General features: G+C 60.2%; 1 protein-coding gene across 2 annotated transcripts in view; it reads left to right on the forward strand.

The window, feature by feature from the left end:
• The window catches only part of FAF1 (Fas associated factor 1), a 138152-nt gene that overhangs the window by 117652 nt on the left and 2992 nt on the right, over positions 1 to 17508 (forward strand). For both annotated transcript variants that reach the window (XM_029083128.2, XM_039914729.1), the window contains exons 16-18: positions 9569 to 9649; positions 10946 to 11023; positions 15050 to 15265. In XM_029083128.2, coding sequence (XP_028938961.2) covers positions 9569 to 9649; positions 10946 to 11023; positions 15050 to 15265 — 375 coding nt within the window. The remainder of the gene's footprint in view (positions 1 to 9568; positions 9650 to 10945; positions 11024 to 15049; positions 15266 to 17508) is intronic.

Here is a 17508-nt window from a genome sequence, read left to right on the forward strand (position 1 = left end):
CCGAGGGTCCTCGATCACGTGGGGTCTCAGTCTCTGCCCACCCCTACCGCTGCAACGAAGGGGGCAACCGGCCCAGTCCTGTCCCGGGCACCGGTGGGAGGCGGCCGCTCCGGGTTTGTACTTCCGCTTCCCCTTTCCTCGATCTCCCGGCTTCAGTGAATTGCTTAGAAGGGAACACTCCATCCCGTGCAGCGAGGTCACCCTTCAAACATGGGCCCGTCTCACCCAGAACGAGTGTGCTCACTCAGCCCGGGCCTCTGCCTTCCCAAGCTCAGGTCCTGATTGGGGCAGAGACATTAACGCCTATTCCTCAACACCCGGCTCCCGGTAGCCGTACTCCAGGCGGCGGCGGCGGCAAACCCTCGATCCTTTCCTGACTCTCGGCCGGACCACCCTGCTGCCGGCGTGGCATACGAGACCACGTGGGCGCTGCTTTACACTCCTTGCGGCCCCGGTGCCCCCAGGCAAACCATCAGTTGCATGGACTGAGCAGTCAGACGGACACCACAGTCATATACTAACGGTGACAGGAGGGACAAGGAGAGACGGGTGAGCCAGGGCTTAAGGAACGGGTTGTCGACCCCGGTGCCACAGATCGTCGGGAATCCGCAAGGACCGGGGTGGTGGCTGGGGGTGGATACCAGCGGGCCACGCGTAGACTCGGAAGAAGTCCCCGGAGGAGGCCGGCCAGCCGACAGCCCGGACCTGGGCCGCCCCGAGGGAGACCCGGGGTCGGGGAGGCCGGCGACGGCCCGAGAGCCGTGCCGGGGAGTCTCCCAAAAGAGCCGGCGTTTCAGTCCCACCGAAGAAGGGGCAGTCACGTCTGTAGCAAGACATGTTTATCTGTTACTCTCAAAATTGACAGTGACATTTTGAAGTAATGAAGTGCTTAGTTAGGAATTTGTAATAATAGGTGTGTTGCCATTCAAGATTATTGTGATCCTGCCGCACAGACATTGATTGACAATAATTCACTAAACATGCTCTTCAGCCGTTTAAATCTTGTGTCTCATTAGTCCCAGATTTACTGATTACGCTATATAATAATCTGAAAGCACACTGTCTGCATGCATATGTCCCCATTCATTCTTTTCTCTTAATTTGGGCTTCCCCTAGCTCGCTGGTAAAGAAATTGACTTTAATTCCTTTAATGCTGAGCACAGATTTTAATATGAGGGTAACGGGAAAAACCCGAGGAGCGATATAATTGAATTTTTGATTGCATTTTAACGGCAAGCTGTAAGGATTTCCATTTTTCGAGCGCAAGTTTTCATTCCGGTCACAGGGAGGTCTCTTCCTAAGGAGGGGTCTCTCTCTGGAGCGGGAAGGACTCTCTGGGGCCCTTCATGGGCTCTCCGGGGTCTGTCCTCCCGCCTCGAAGGATGGAGCTCAGAGAAGTTTCCGTTTGCAAGTGGGAATGGTCTCCCCAAAAGAGACTCTGCAAAAGGCTCCGGCTCGGGCTTCCCGCTCGATGCAGATTTAGGCCGCGGGCCGGGAGGACTCCCCTTCACGGCGCGGACGCTGCGGCTCTCGTTTCGTCCCGTCGTACTCGGTTCCGGCCCGCGGCTTCCCTGGCGAGCGGGCATGGCGTGGGAGCTTGGCTAGATGAAGCCTTTATTAAGTAAACGTCATCTTAAATTCTCTTAATAATAGAGCCGCTCTCTCGTGGCCAGGAGTGTTTACTAACCTTTCCACCCTCGGTTTCTCCGTCGCTCACCGGACTGGGAGGATTATGGGAGAGGCTCCCTGGCCAGAGGCTGTGCCAAAGCAGCCATGACTCTATTAGGGACCGTGCTACTCAACAGCACCTGGAAGCTCCCGGTTGGACGGCCTTCTCCTTTGGGCTTGTCGAGGCCGCACACCCCGACCCTCCTGGGGGTCCACTCCCCCGCCAACCCCTAAGCCCCGGTCACCGAGGCGAACCAGGCCTCCTGGGTTGATCCCTTCTGTTTCCACCCAGCCAGCCCAGAGAGGAGCCCATCGGGTTTCCCTTGGTTTCCCTTTGGGGAGTCAGCTCTTGCCTCTCGAGCGGCTCCGCTCCCAGAGGGAGGGGTCGGGGTTCCCCTTAGTTAGGACTGCTCGGCCCCAAGTCCCGGCTGGAGCCGGAGAGGCCTCCCGAGTCCGGAGGCATCCGCGACCAAAGGTGAGACCTACGCAGTCCCGAGGAGGGGGCGTCTGGGCCCCGGCTCCGCTTCCTGGAATCCTCCAGAACCGGAATCTGGGGCCCCAAAACTCGGTGGGGGCGTGCAGCCCCGCTCCTGCCCCGAGGGAACCCCATCCTCACTGGCGGCATTAGGAGAGGCGGAGCGGTGGGTGGCGCGTGTCCTGCCGCGGGCGCTGCCGGTGCCTCTCGGGGAGCCTCGGCCTTGAGATCGGAGACACGCTCCCGCGGGGACCCCGCACGCGCCGGGGCCGGGAGCCTCCGTCTCTCTCTGGGCTCGTCATCGCCATCCCGCCCCGGCCTCCTTGCGAGGGAGCGAGACCTACGGCTCTTTTCAGGCCGGACAATAGGGAACGGAGCCCAGATTCCGGTTTCTGTTACTGTTTTCTTAACACACCAGCAACATGTCACCGCAGAAAGACAAACAAAGAAGGCTCTTGTTCCCGGGGAGCACGCGGCCGGTCGGCCGGCGTTGAGGCGGCCAACCTTTCAGAGGCAGATCGCGGCGGGGCCGGGGGCCCGCGGCCCGCTTCCCGCAACCGCTCGGCACGGAGGCTCAGCGGGAACGGTGCCGGAGGAGCGAGCTTCCTCTCGGCATCTGGGAACCCCACTTTCCCGTGGTTCACGTGACTCACGTGAGCCGGGCGGGGCAGGCCCTTGTCTTAGACGGCCCTCCCTCAAACAGAGCCTCGTAGGGAGGAAGAGGAGGAGGGAGGAGGAAGCCTGTCTCCCTGGGGTGCTGATCTTGAAGACGGAAAGGCCGCCAGGGTCGGGCCGGTGCCGTCTGGGGCAGCTCAGCCCATGTGCCCGGGGGGTTCTGGAGCCCCAGGATTCTGCGTTCCACTTCCCCTCTCGCCGAGCCCCTGCTTCCGGGCACCTGCCATGCCCTCTAACCCCGCTGCCCTTGAGGGACGCGAGACCGGCGGGCAGGAGAACAGCTTAGGCGGCTGTAGAAATAGGTGGAATTTTAGCAGGAACCGGTGCAGGGCCTGGTGGGGAGGGACAGCGGGAGCAGCAGCAGCTGGGATTTCTCTTACCTCTGCCCTTCTTCCTCACTGGCCATGGTGGTTTGGGTCGGCCAGCCGGGGTGCCAACTGGGACTTGCTCCCAGCGGAAGGGGGGCCCACGGTGGACAAGAGGGGACAACCGGGATCTGACCCATCCTCCCCAGGACTCAGGTGGCCATCCCGCCTGCGCGGGAGGCAAGGTGGGGCGCGTGGCCCACCAGGGGGGTGAAGGAGGAGGAAGGCCATCCGGGGAAGCAGTGACTCCTGAAAGAGAGGAGAGGGGCGCAGGTAGGAAGTCACTGAGTTCCTAAGCGAATCCATTTATCGCCTTCACTTTAGCTCGCCATCCTCAACTCGTTTTAGCCCGGGATGGGAAAAGGGGATGACGATGCCAGCGGTGCCTGCGTTTATTGAGAATTTACTGTGGAGAGGGCAGTGTTCTGCGGGCAGGAGAGCTGTTCTGAGCATCTACTGTGGGTAGAGCAGTGTGCTGGGCACCGACTGTGTGCAGAAAGCTGGACTGGGCGCCTAATGTGTACCGAGAGCGGGGCTGGGCACCTGCTATGTGCAGAGCACTGTACTGGACCCCCCCCTACTGTGTGCAGAGCGCCGGACTCTGCGCGTCCCACGCACGGGGCGGCATGCTAGGGGCTGGGGAACCTGCAAGAGAAGAAAAAGAAATGGAGCTAGGCCTCTTGCTCGTTACTGCCGGAGGCGGCCACCCGATTGAGAACAGAACTCCAATTACTGAGACACTTTTTCCTCGCCGCCCTCCAACCGCCTGGCTAGACCAAGACCCCATTGTGCTTGAAAATTTCCTTACGAGACAGGCCGAGAGCTCTGCTCCTCGCAAATTGCATTTTGTTCCTGGCGGGGACTGGGCGCCGGTCAGGAACAGTGTTCGCCGACAGGAACAGTGTCCGCCGCAATCACTGTGGTGGGTGGACAGGTTTGGTCAGTGCTAGAAGTGGTTAGTCTTCAAACTTCCCCTTCCTTTTGCATCGGTCAGCAGAGATCTCCCTCAGAACTCTGAATGGTTTGTTGCGTGGCTTCTCCCCCCTTCTCTCTAGCTTGATTCCTTTACTCCTCCATAGTCGACCTCCTCGTGGCCCTTCGCTGTCAACCTACCTGTCTGAAGCGCCCGTTCCAAAACACCCAGGGCAGCGCTGTGCACCCAGCGAGGGCCCCAGTAGAGCCGTGAGCCGACGACGAGATTTCTAAAGAGGGGAGATTGAATAGCAGAATTCCTGCCCTGTTTCCCAGTGACTCGTGGTCCATATTGGAGGTGGTCCTAGACACGGTCCTGCCCCTCCAAGGGTCTCAGGGCCACTCTTGGGAGGGATACTGTGGGAGCGGGGAGTTGGGGGACGCATTCACAGCCCCCAGGTTGCACCACTGAGCCACACTGCCTTAGTGTTGCTCCGCCTCCCCTGGGGCTCGGGGAGGAGGCGTATCGTCGGGAATTGGTGAGCCGGGCACCTGGGCTGCCCTGCTTCCAATGCAGGCTGGGACGGGGTTGCCAGGAAGCCCTCGGAGGCGGGGAGCGGGCAGCCCTCCCCCGGTAGCCCGAGGTGCTTAGCACAGTGCTCTGCACACAGTAAGCGCTTAATAAATACGACTGAATGAAAGCCAGGGCCGAAGAGCCCCCCCCCCCCAGACCTCTCGGGATGGGGCAGAACAACGGGTCCGGGGGTGTTGGAGGAGAAGTGGCGATTGGGAGTGGGCAGGATCTGAGGTCCCATTTCCCAGTTGACGTGCTTCTCCCCCGGCGCTACTCCCCGGACTGGCTCTGCGGCCCACTCTCCTCTGCCCCTTCTCCCTCAGCCCCCAGAGGCCCCCCTCCCCCATTTAAAAGGGGTCCTCCGCTTGGAGCGAGAGTGAAAGGCCGTAGCCCCCCCCCCCCCCCCCCGATGGTCCGTATATCCCGTCGGCTTGTCAGAAGTCAGAACCGTTTGCCATAATTTAGCATGTCGGCTTGTGTGTGCTTAACACTTTTTACAGTGTTAACAAGTCATGTCCACAGCCTCTGTTTGCACTTATTGGCTCGTAGCTTGCCCGTTGAATGATCGTTTCATTCTTGCTTGGCACTAAGGGAAAGACGCCCAATCTGGCACATGTGAAACTAACGAGGAGAGATTTCACCTTAAACCGTGGCCCTGCAGCTCAGCCAACCTGCTCTGAGCCTCTCCCCTTGTCTCTCCTTATCTCTCTGTCTCTCCTTATCTCTCTGTCTCCCTCCCTCCCCCTCTTTCTCTCCCTCACTTCCTCTCTCCCCTTCCTCCCCTCACCCCGTCCTTTCCCTCCCTCCCTCTCCACCTCCCTGCCCCCTGAGCGCACGCAGCTTGCTGGCCGTGGCCCACGGTGGGGTCCCCGCGAGGATCACAGTAACCCTCTTTGACAAGCTCATCCAGGGCGGAGCTGCCGGGGGACGGCGGCACCCGTTGGCACTCCCCGCGTAGCGCGGCCTAGGCTTAATCCCGGCTGTCGGAGTTCATTACTGTGAGGACGCCCCCGGCAGCGGGCCCCACCCATCCTCGTCGGGCGTGGGGGACCGGGGCTGACCGGGCGGCTCCTCGTGGGGGCGGGCGGAGGATGCGCCTCGCCGGTCCGACGGAGCAGGCGGAACGCGCCCGGAGACGGTGACGCGCGAGGTCCCCCCGGGCCAGAAGGGAGTCGCTTTCCCTACTCTGAATCCGCCCCCCGAGTCCTCTGCACGGGCTAGGGACCCAGTAGAGGGCTTGGCACCCACAGACTCGGTTTTAGCGATGGGAATTAAATACCTGTTCTCCCTCCGACTTAGACCGTCACCCCCACGTGGGACGGGGACGGTCACTGTAGTGCTTGGCACGTAGTAAGCCCTTAATGAAATACCGCAATTTATGCCTCTTTTCATTTCGATTCCGTTGGGGAACCCGGGTCTCTTCCCGAGCCCAGCCTGTCTCCCGGCACCCAGACACAGGACGGTAGTTGCAGGGACTCTGCAGGGACGCCAGAGTCACGGCCACGCCGGGCCACCGGTCGGGCCCAAAATCTGCGTTGGTGCTTCGCGGTCTCCCGGCCAGCACCCCCAAGCTGAGCGGAACTCCCGGGGGGACACGGGTGTGGAGCCAGCCATGGCCAGACAAGCTTTACCCCCAAGTCCCACCCTCCTCAGAGCGGAGAACGCCTGGGGGGGGAGGGTGGGGACACCCAGGCGGGGAGGGACCGGCAGCCAATTCCGGAACCGGGCGGGCCTCTGCCTGGGGTGACGATGCGTCCTCCCTCCCGGGAACGGGCTCCGGACTGTGCCCAATGGCTCGGCGGACCCGAGCAGGGCTAAGCGAGACAGATTCTGTGCGCCGCATGTGGAGGGTTCTGGCCCGGGGAACCGGTTTCCGGGAACTCTCAGGAGACCCCGGAACGCTGGTCCAGCCCGGGATTTAGCTCCTGGCGGGGCCGGCCCCCCCGCCACCCCTGCGATGAGGAAGGCGCTGCTTCGCCGCTTGCGTGCTAAAACACTCATTCACAGCTCTGCCCGTGGGCCGGAGATGTTTATTGCACTTAAGGAGTTAAACGAGATAGCTGTCAGGAGCCTCACAGCAAACAGTTTCTGGCCCCACCGGCTCTCTCTCTCCCTCTCCTCCCGAAACCGGGCCGCCCAGACGCTCCCCGGTCTGGTCGTTGCTGGGCCCCGGGCCTGGAGTTCCGCTCAAAGCGGAGGCCGCAGCGGGGCCACAGCGGCTCCTTTGCCCTCACGGCCTTCCCTCTCCCCGCCCCTCCTGCTCTCCCCGGCCTGGCCTGCCCTGACCATCCTGACTCACGTTCTCAGGGAGTCCCTGGGAGGCAGCAGGGTAGGAGGGTTTACTTCAGAGGCCCCGGGCCCATGGATTTCACGTCTCTTTGAATATATATATATACTGTGGCATTTGTTAAGTGCTTACTGTGTGCTTGGCACTGTTCTAAGCCCTGGGGAGGATACAAGCAAATCAGGTTGGACACAGTCCCAGTCCCACATGGGGCTCGCAGTCTTACTCCCCATTTTACAGCTGAGGTAGCTATGGCTCACAGAAGGGAAGTGACTCGCCTAAGGTCACCCAGCAGGCAAGTGGCAGAGCTGGGATTAGAACCCAGGTCCTTCCGACTCCCGGGCCTGTCCTCCGTCCACTAGGCCACCCCGCTTCGCGGAGCCAAACTCTCCCCTTTCAGCAGGACACGAGTGCTTTGCTAGTGTCAGGTGTGTGTCCCCCTGCAACACACTCCCAGGACCACTTCCCCGCCCTGCCCTGGAGATGTCGGGGTCCCAGAGACCGGCCAGCGTCTCCATTCCATCCCCAGCCGCGCCGCCATCGCCGTCCGCTTTAGGGTCCGCCCAGGTGCCGTGGCTAACCCTGCTGGGATCGGGCCCAGAGGAGACCATCCGGAGGGAGACGTCGGAGAGGCCCAGGCTTTTTTGCAATGACGTCGACCCCCCCTCGCTCTTCAAGGTGGGGAGAGTTCTCAACGCCCTCCCCGGCCTAGAACCCGGCGACTGGGGATGCTCGCTGCGTGTGGACTAGGGCATAACTGTGATGGAGCAAATCTTCGTGGTTCTGCCAGACTGCCTCTTGACTAGTTTATTCGTGCGACGTAATAGGAAGAAAAAGAGCTCAGCCCCTCCTCAGAAGCGTTTCAAGTGGCAACATCCCCGATCCAGAGAAAAGAAGCCACTGGGTCCCCGCTACTTTGTCCCAGGATAAGCGGGGGGTTATTTGGATATGCAGTTGCCGAGCTATTTACTGTTTCCAGCCAGGTTTGCCTGCAGGCCCAGAGGTTTACCTACTCGCCTTTTGAACGGATTTCTCTCTCTGTTTCGTGGCTGGCGGGCGGTTACGTGGAATCCCTGAGTGCCCAGGCAGAGGCTCCACGATTGCGAAGCCCTCTCAGATGCCACCGGGAGACTCGGATCCTACACCAGCTTGACCCTAACCCGAAGTTCCACGGTGCCTGGCAGAGACTAAGCCCATCAACAGCACCGTAATTGGCAGCGTCGTTATTTCTCTCTGGGTCCGTAATGGACAGCTCCAGTCAAGATGGTTTTGAGAAACCCGTGCCGAACATGCCAGCTCAGTCCTGGTAGAAGCATCATCTAATAGAATATCCCGGCTTCTGCCATTTCCGTATTCCCTCTCCCGACGTGGATCGAATAGGCCACCTTGCCTGTAGATCACTGCTTTTTACGGGCCGTGGAGCGATCCAGAGGAGTCGCCCCCGAGATCACCTCCGGGCCCACGCCGGAGGGGCCGACCTCGCTAGCTCTTCCCGCCGCCCCGGGAACCCTGGGGCCGGCCCAGGCCGGGAGGAGCACCAGCAGAGGGGAGGATGGAAGAGTAGGAGGAGGGAGAGGCCGAGAGAGCGGCCGTTAGATGTCTCTGGACTCTGTTTGTCGGACAGATGCCAGCTGGGAAAGGGACAAGATGGGAGTCAGGCTAAGGAAGGGGTGGATGGTAATAATAGTGCTATTACAGTGGTATTTCTTAAGCGCCTACCATCTGGTACCGTACTAAGCGGTGGGGTGGTTACAAGCAAATTGAGTCGGTCACAGTCCCTGTCCCACGTGGGGCTCATCGTTTTAGATCAGAGACAAGATTGCTGTTCCCCACGTAGCCACCACCACCGGGGTGAGGGGTCCCCTCTAGAGCCCGAGCGGGACAGGGTCAGACCGGACGGCAGGGGCGAGCCCAGGGAATCCGTTCCCACCGGGAGCCGGGAGGCCAGGAACACCGGCGGGTCAGGGTGGGTCGGACAGATCCGTGGGCGACCATCCGTGCTGGTTCCCTGGGGAGACATTCCTAGCTATAAAGATGGGTGTCCAGAAGGACAAAAAGCATCACAACCAGATCCACCCAGGGCACGTATGCTCCGTTGGGTTTCGACTGGATGCGGAGTGCTGTATCGGATGCCGACCGTGAGCGGAGGCGCTGTGCTGGGCACCCGCTCTGGGCGCCTACCACGTGCTTTTTACACAGGGCACTGTACTGGGTGCTTCCCCAGGTACAGAGTACCCAGTACTGAGTGGGAATACTCACTGTTAAGTAAAAGGCCCGGTTCCGGCTCTCAAGGAGCTTTCAGTCTAATGTGTACGGATTCCACCGGAGGAGATAATACCTTTGATCGATTGATTGATCCAAAAGGCTCTGAGGGTTGCGGAGGGGGAAACCCGTCAGTCTCCCTAACCGACAACGGAACAGAACGTGGAGTCCAGGGAGCTCCGAGTGGCTGCACACCCCTCACGTGCCACCCAGCGCTTGGCTGGCTCTGACGACCTGCCAAGTGGTCAGAGGGCGGCTGCCCCCCTGGCCGGCGGGCGGTTTGGGGGGCGGAGGGGTACGGTGATCACTGGGTTTCTGTGGGGTGGCTGATGTGGTGCCTGCTGGCTTTTCAGGATGAGCGCGAAGCCCGGGAGAGCGTGAAGCGGGAGCAGGACGAGGCCTACCGCCTCTCTCTGGAGGCCGACCGAGCCAAGGTGAGGAGTGAGGGCTGGCTCTGTGCACACACCCGGCTCGCCCCCCGCCCCACCGGGCCCTGTGCTGACCCTCCCCCGGCCACCGTCCTGCAAGCAAAGCCTTTGTGGAAGGGGCAGGGGCCCGGCTGCTCGAAACCTCCCCATTATGGGATCGATCTGAGATCCAACTACCTGGCAGACTCCCTCCCTACCCTCGCCATCCTCACTGTGGCGGTGTGTAGGTTTTCCATAGCTAACGTTATTAGTAACGATAATAATATCGATTGTATTTGTCAAGCTCGTACCACGTGCCAAGCATTTGTACCAAGCGCTGGGGAAGATACAGGAGAACCAGGTTGGACACAGACCCTGTTCCACATGGGGCTTGTGGTCTACGTAGGAGGGATAACACGTATCGAATCCACATTTGACAGATGAGGAAACTGAGGAACCGGGAAGTCAAGTGATTTGCCCAGGGTCTTACAACAGGCAAGTGGCAGAGCCAGGATTAGAACCACCCCCATCCACCCCGGATGTCATAAAATTCGAATCCACCTTTGACAGTGTGCCCTGGCCAAGTAGCCAGGACAGAACGTTATATTTTCCTTCCTATAAAATGGCCTCAGGACCAGTGGCCTTCCAGCTCTGAGCCAGGATTGGGAATGGGGAGGAGGGATGGAGTGGAGGAGAAGGGGAGAAGAGGAGGAAAGATGGGGGTCAGGGATGGAGAGAGTCCACCCCTAATCATGAGGGTGGGTCCCCAGGGGCAAGACCAGCACCCACCTGGTTCCCCCAAGGGTCCCGGTGCTGCTGTCGAAAGCAGAGTCCTGGGCCGGACAGACCGTGGGGCGGAGCCAGGAGGGTGTCGCTTGTGGTCACGTGTTTTCATGATGGGGGGATTCTGGTGCGGGAACAGAATCCCGGCATCCCAGGGATGTATATTGGTCCCGGACTTGACTCTGTGGTTGTATCCGCCCCCTTCGCCCCCGCCTCCGGAAGTCAGGGGATGCAGGGGTCTGTCTCCCCGGGCTCCATCCATTAGGCCACACTCTTTGCCGCCAGCGGAGCCACGGTGTTCACATAGCTGGTGGTCCAGGGGGCGGTCACCCATACCGTTCGAGACCCGGAGCTGGCTTCCGACACTCTGTCAGTCATCTGTATTTATTAAGCGCTTTGCTGGTCCCCAGAGAACCAGCGGGCAGGGGAAGGAAGGACCATTTGGGATCTGGAGCCCCCATTCCTGCTTTGCATTGTTACTTGCTTTCATTTTTGACCCCGTTCCCTAAAGTCTGCATTCTCCCTTCGCTTCTTTTCCAGAGGGAAGCGCAGGAAAGAGAAATCGCCGAACAGTTCCGCTTGGAGCAGATCAGGAAGGAGCAGGAGGAAGAGCGGGAGGTGAGTAGACCCTTTCCGAGGACGCATCTTAGAGGTCCCTGCCGTTCCCAAACCGGTCCTTGGAGAGACTGGCATTCATCCCCGTGCGGTCACATCGAAGCGGCCCGTAGGCGGATCTCACGATGTGCCCTCCTAATGACGTTGGTCCATGGGGTTGGGGGCCGCCACGTCAGAGCCATACAAGGAAGAGAATCCGGAGTCCCCTCTGGAACCTTTCCCGCTCCCATGTGGGAAGTGGCAGAAATCCGGCCAGCACTGCCCCCAGCTTTCTCTTCCTTTAGCCCTTTGCCTCCCTCGCATCCAGTAAACGAGGGGTTTACTGCAGTTCGGGCTGTCTGGTGTTGACAGTCTGGGCCCCTGACTTCTCTCCCCGGGCCAGGTCACCCTATTGTCCCACCCCCTCCCCAAGCACATGTAACCCGCCCTGGGCATTAGTTCCCTCCTCAGGTGACTTACCTCCTCCCCTAGCTGCTGGCGGAACTCTTTGGGTTTTTGTTGTGATATTTGTAAAGTACTCACTATATACCAGGCACCGTTCTAAGCACCGGGGTAGATAGAAGGTAATCGGGTCGGACACGGTCCAGGTCGTCCCTCACGGTCGTGATCCCCATTTTTCAGGTGAGGGAACTGAGGCACAGAGAAGTGAAGTGACTTTCCCAAGGTCACCCAGGAGACAGGTGGTGGAGTAGGGATTAGGTGACTCAGGTCCTTCTGATTCCCAGGCCCGTGCTCTAGCCACTAGGCCGTGCTGCTTCCCCTCCTTCTCCCTTCTTTCCTGCCTGCACGGGAAGGAGCAGTGGAGCCCCCGGCTAGGACGCAAATCCGCAGCCCCCACCGGCCAGCCCGGCCAGAGCCTCGTGGCCAGTAATCACCCGCTGTGGCACGGGGTGGTGGTTCTGTGGACTCTGCCGATTTATTTAATAATAATAATGTTGGTATTTGTTAAGCGCTTACTATGTGCCGAGCACTGTTCTAAGCGCTGGGGTAGACACAGGGGAATCAGGATGTCCCACGTGGGGCTCACAGTCTTAATCCCCATTTTACAGATGAGGGAACTGAGGCACAGAGAAGCTAAGTGACTTGCCCACAGTCACACAGCTGGCAAGTGGCAGAGCCGGGATTCGAACTCATGACCTCTGACTCCAAAGCCCGTGCTCTTTCCACTGAGCCACGCTATTTCAGGGAGGGGCCCGGGCCTAGAGACTGAAGTGTCGCTTCCGCACGTTTGCGCCCCCGAGACCAATAAGACACACTGAAATCTGCCCGCTTGCCCTTTAATTTTCCGAACGAGCTGTGCCTTTTCTCTTCTTCTTGGAAAATGTAATTGTATATACACCCCGAAACAATATTCCTCCCCGGCCCCATTGTATCTTCCCCTCTGCCTTTCATCCGCTCGAGAAAAGCTGCACAACCAGTCTCCCCTTTCCAAATCACACCGGTTTCCTCGTTTAATGCAGACTGCGATGATGGAAATGATAAAAGTCCTTTTTGTTTAGCCAAACAAAAGAAAGGGTCCTGGTGCTGTTTACCGGCCCTGCCGGCGCTGGGAGAGCATAGGTTACCTAGAGTCTAGCGTTCTGAAACAGCGTTTGCCTACACGAGACTTTTGTCCGAGGAGCCCGTCCGAAATCCCACCGTCGCTCCATTCACCAAGCAAGCGTCCTTGTTCTGTCAACTAAATAAGCTGACGCGGAGGCCCATCTCGCGGTCGACCCCAAGCGCGTTCATTCGGGCGGGAATTGTCGCAGGGTGGAGAAAACCCAGACTAGGCCGGGGAACACCAGGGTAGGGCCACTAACGAGCTACTGTCCTTGGTTCTTCTGGAATAGAATCGATTGGGTTCAGTAAATAATATAGCATCTGCTGTTGTTTGGAGTGACAGAACGTCAGAATGGAAAGGAGGGAGGCAGGTGGTGATTCAGAGGAAGCCAACCTGGGGAAGCACAAGGACACCGGCCCTGTCGAGCTCTACCGAGCCGAAACCTTGTGCCTAGAGCGACCAGCCCCGTTCCAAGACCGATTGAGAGACGGGGCTTGAAGAAGCAGAGAGATGCATTGGCGAGAGCCAGCTGGGGCCAGGAGCCGACCCAGAGGAGCGTCAAGACGGAGAGAGGAAATGGGATTGGGGCTAGCTCGTGGTGGTCCGGAGTAGTTGAGGGCCGGTAGATGGTGTGGGTCTGGGAACCCCCCCAACTTACTCCACCGCCATCACTATTCCGCAACTACCAGGCCCTTAGCTCCTGGAAGAATGTACGGAAGAAGCGTAAGCCCCGGCCCCTGCCCCCCAGGGAGTTTACAGTCGCGTGAGGGAGGACAAGCAGGCACATGTTGGCCAACATACAGTGGTTAAAAGAGCACGGAAGGAGCTGTAAATAGATGGATAGATCAGTCAATGGCAAATGAGTCGATCGGGGCAAGGGAAGGCAAAGTGACTGAGGGCCGGTGGGGGAGATCTCTTGAATGAGGTGCGTTTTTAGGAGCCAGAGAGGTGGTGGGCGAGTGGTTAAGGCAAGTGAAGGTGTTCCCCGGTGAGGGAGGGAGGCCTGAGCAAAGGTTGAAAGTGCTCAAGCCCAGATCAAAACGATCTGATTCTCCCTTCATCCCTCTGCCCCTCCTCCTTTCCATCTCGCCATCCCCTTCTCCTCTGTCCTGTCTCCCCACCCCTCTGTCCTAATGCCCCTCTGGCCCTCCAGCCCAACTTTCCCCCAACCCCCTGCCTCAGCGTCCCTCTGTCCTTCTGCCCTATGTACATCCGCCTTCGGGATAGCCTCTAGCATCCAGCTGAGAGGGTAGCGGAAGACAGCTGCTAGGCCGCGAGAGCAGTCCGTGATCCGAGCAAACTTGCCCGGTCTGGCTGGTGCTGGGCCCGCAGGGAGAGCGAGAAGAGCACTTTACCGGCGTTAGTCGTCGGAGTTCCTGAAAGCCGGCCAGCCGGCAGACCTGTGGAAATCCCTTCCGAACTGAACCGTGATAGAACCGGCAGAGCTGGGGCGTGAGGCGACCCGGGAGAAGTCCCGTCGGACCCGCTGCGGCGCTCGAGTCTATGCGTGCACAGACGTCCGAGTTCATTAGTAACAGAATGTTTTTTGGAGAGGTGGTTTCCATCCCGTTTGTCTCTCCAGCAGTCTTGCCCGAGTCAATCAGTCAGTAGTATTTACTGATTGCTTGGTCCGTGCAGAGCCCCGGCCACTTGCCTGGGAGAGTAGAGAAGCAGCGTGGCCATTAGGATAGGGCACAGGCCTGGGAGTCAGAAGGACCTGGGTTCTAATCCCGACTCCACTGCTTGTCTGCTTGAGCAGGTTACTTCACTTTTCTGTGCCTCAGTTACCTCACCTGTAAAACAGGTAGGATTTGGACTGTGCCCAACCTTGTATCTCCCCCAGTGCTTAATACGATGCCAGGCACATAGTAAGTGCTTAACAGATGCCATAATAAAAAAGGACAGTAAAGTCAGAGGACGCGGTCCCGTCTTTGAGGAGCTTAGTCTACTGTGAAAAGAGCGCTGGGCTGAGTACTTGGGAAGGTACAGTAGGTAGTAGACACGGTCTCTGCCCTCGAGGAGTTTACAATTCCCCTAGGGCCCGTCCAGGGTGAGTGAGGTAAAGGGCGGGATGAGGGGGTGCACGTGGTTGGTGCCGGCACGGGAGGGGTGACGTGTTGACTACCCGGAGGGGTTTCGGGACCGCCTGAAGTCAGCGAGGCGACTGGACCCAACTGAGCCCCGTTGATCACGAGCACCGGTGTCCGGTGAGAGCCGGCCCTGGGGACGGTGTTCACAGTTACTGCATTCGTTCAGCCCTTCCCGCGTGCTGAGCTACGCGCTCGGGAAGGGGCCGAGCCCCCGGCTGACTCCGCAACTGGGCCACCGCGGGAGCCTCTCGGGGTGAGCGGGGCAGGGCCCCGCCGAAGGGGGGCACGTTGGCTTTCTTCTCGGTGTCCAGGAGCAAGACGGCAGCAGGCCCTTTCCGCCTCAGGCCGGTGGACCCCGGCCGGGCCCGGAGCCTGACGCGCGTCTGTCTTCCGCAGGCCATCCGACTCTCCCTGGAGCAGTCCCTGCCCCCGGAGCCCCGGGAGGAGAGCACGGAGCCGGTGAGCAAACTCCGCATCCGGACCCCCAGCGGAGAGTTCCTGGAGCGGCGCTTCCTGGCCAGCAGCAAGCTGCAGGTGGTCTTCGACTTCGTCGCCTCCAAGGGGTTCCCCTGGGACGAGTTCAAGCTGCTCAGCACCTTCCCCCGCAGAGACGTGAGTGCCAGGCGGCAAAGGGCGCGGAGGGGCGTGGTAGGTCTAGACTGTCGGGGCCCCGGCGTGGGGAGGCAGAGACACGGTGCCGGGGACCGTGAGTCTGGCGTACCCTACTCTTCCCGGTACAGAAAGGAGGTCGCGCTGTAAACCGGGGACCTTCCCGGCTGAACACGGCCCCGGGCCCCGGGTGCGGAGCGGTTGGGGTGCGGGCACCTGCAGCTGCAGGATTAGCGTCTGGTTGGTAGGAGCCGTCTTAGGTTACCGGCAAACCCAAGCGCTTAGAGAGCACGTCAGCCCGAAGCCCCGCCTTCGTGATGACAGCCGGGCCTCGTGGTCCCCGCGGGTCTTGCCACCTCTGGCCCGTCTCCGGCCCGCGCCTGGCCCCTGCCCCGCCTCCCGCCGGAACCCGTTCAGAAGCGGAGGCTTTCGGAGGGCAGTGAGGGAGGGCGGGAGTTCGGTTGTCGCCACTGCCCGTTTCCAGCACCTCCTCTCTGGGAGAACGTGCCGCTGCAGGTCATCCTGTAACGGCGTGCGGCGCCGCCGCTGGCGTCTGCCTCCTGGCAGCCCCATGACCCAGGCCCGCAGCTGGGGCCGGAAGGAGTAGTATAACAACTATTACTGTGGTATTAACCGAACACTTACGTGCCCAACTCTGTGCTAAGCAGTGGGGAACGACGCAAGATATTCGGATTGGACCCGGCCCCGTCCCACATGGGGCTCCTTAGTCCAAGTAATAATAATAATAATAATAATGGTATTTAAGTGCTTACTGTGTGCCAGGCACTGGACTAAGCGCTGGGGTAGATGCGAGATATTCAGATCGGGGACAGTCCTTCTCCCACCTGGGGCTCCCAGTCCAAGTAGAGGGAGGAGGATTTAATCCCCATTTTACAGATGGGGAGACCGAGGCACAGAGCAGGTCAGGCAGCAGACAAGTGGCGGAGCCAGGATTAGAACCCGGTTCCTCTGACTCCTAGGCCCATGCCCTCTCCACTAAGACATGTTGCTTTCATCCCATTGCGTTCCATTTGTGGAACCCAGCTAATCACAGATTGCCTCTGCGTCCTCCCGGCGTGTAATCTTACTGTCACCAAAACCAAGGGATCAGTAACAACTGGGAGATTTCGCCCCGACGGAGACCCCACCCGGCTCGCCACAGGTGGCTCCAGGAGCGGGCACCCAACCCCTTAGTCCGTTTACCTGTTTATTTTTTCCAGTGGTATTTGTTAAGCGCTTACTAGGTGCCGGGCACTGTTGTAAACTCTGGGGTAGATACGAGGTCGTCAGGTTGTTCTGGGTTAAACACTCCGTACCACAATCCCACCCTGAGTCCTCTCGGGGACAGAAGCGGGGGCCGACCCACAGCCGGAGGCTCTCAGAGCGCGCGCACACGCAGCCGCCCCCACACACGTGGTCGACGTCCCCGCCGGGCCGGACGGGGCTCGGGGCGTCGTTCTCGGCTGTTGAGTGGAGTCGGGCTCTGAGGCCTCGTCTCCCCCGGCCCTTGGGGGGCCACTGAGCGAAGAGGACTGTCCTCGGGACCCACCCCGGACCCCTGGAAGGGAGGAGAGTTGGGTTGTTAGAGGGGGCGGGCCTTCACAGCTGCCCGTTCTAGCTCAGATTCGAGGGGGGGGGGGGGGAAATGAAATCATTTGCCTTAACTCGGCCCTAGGCCGTTCGTCCGGCTGGAGAAGGGAAGGGCGCATCGGCTCCGGACCGTAGGGGTGGAACGTGACCGGGGGAAATGGAGCCGGGAGAAGGTAGAGCCAGGAGTCACCGTGGGGGTGGCCATCGGGGTTTCAGAGGAGCTACCCTCCCAACTTGGAGCATGCGGCGCCTGTTCAGAGAAGCGCAGGCAAAGAGCCTGGGGCCGGCACGGTGCCCAGACCCGCCCGGCACCTACCGCACCCTTCCGACCCCTTGGAGCCGCGTCTCGCCCCCGGCACCCAGGGGTCTGGTCCCGAGAGTCCGTGAGAAGCCGTAAGGGAGAGGCGCCTCTCGGACAGCCGGGCAACGCGAGGCTGGCCCCGTGCTTCCCGGATCCGGAGCCCCCAGCGAGCTGAGGCCCGGACGGTGTCCCCTCCCACCGTCCGAGCCCGGGCCGAGGACCCGGTGCCTTTCGGCCTGTGCCGGTGCGTCGGGGACGTTGCTTAATCATTCAGAACCAGTTTGCTCCGTTCTTGTGGGGAGACTGTTTAAACCCTCCTAATTAGCCCGTTCCCACCACAGCTTAAACAAACAGG

This window comes from Ornithorhynchus anatinus, chromosome 18 (genome assembly GCF_004115215.2).
Source record: "Ornithorhynchus anatinus isolate Pmale09 chromosome 18, mOrnAna1.pri.v4, whole genome shotgun sequence".
Classification (NCBI taxonomy): Eukaryota; Metazoa; Chordata; class Mammalia; order Monotremata; family Ornithorhynchidae; genus Ornithorhynchus; species Ornithorhynchus anatinus.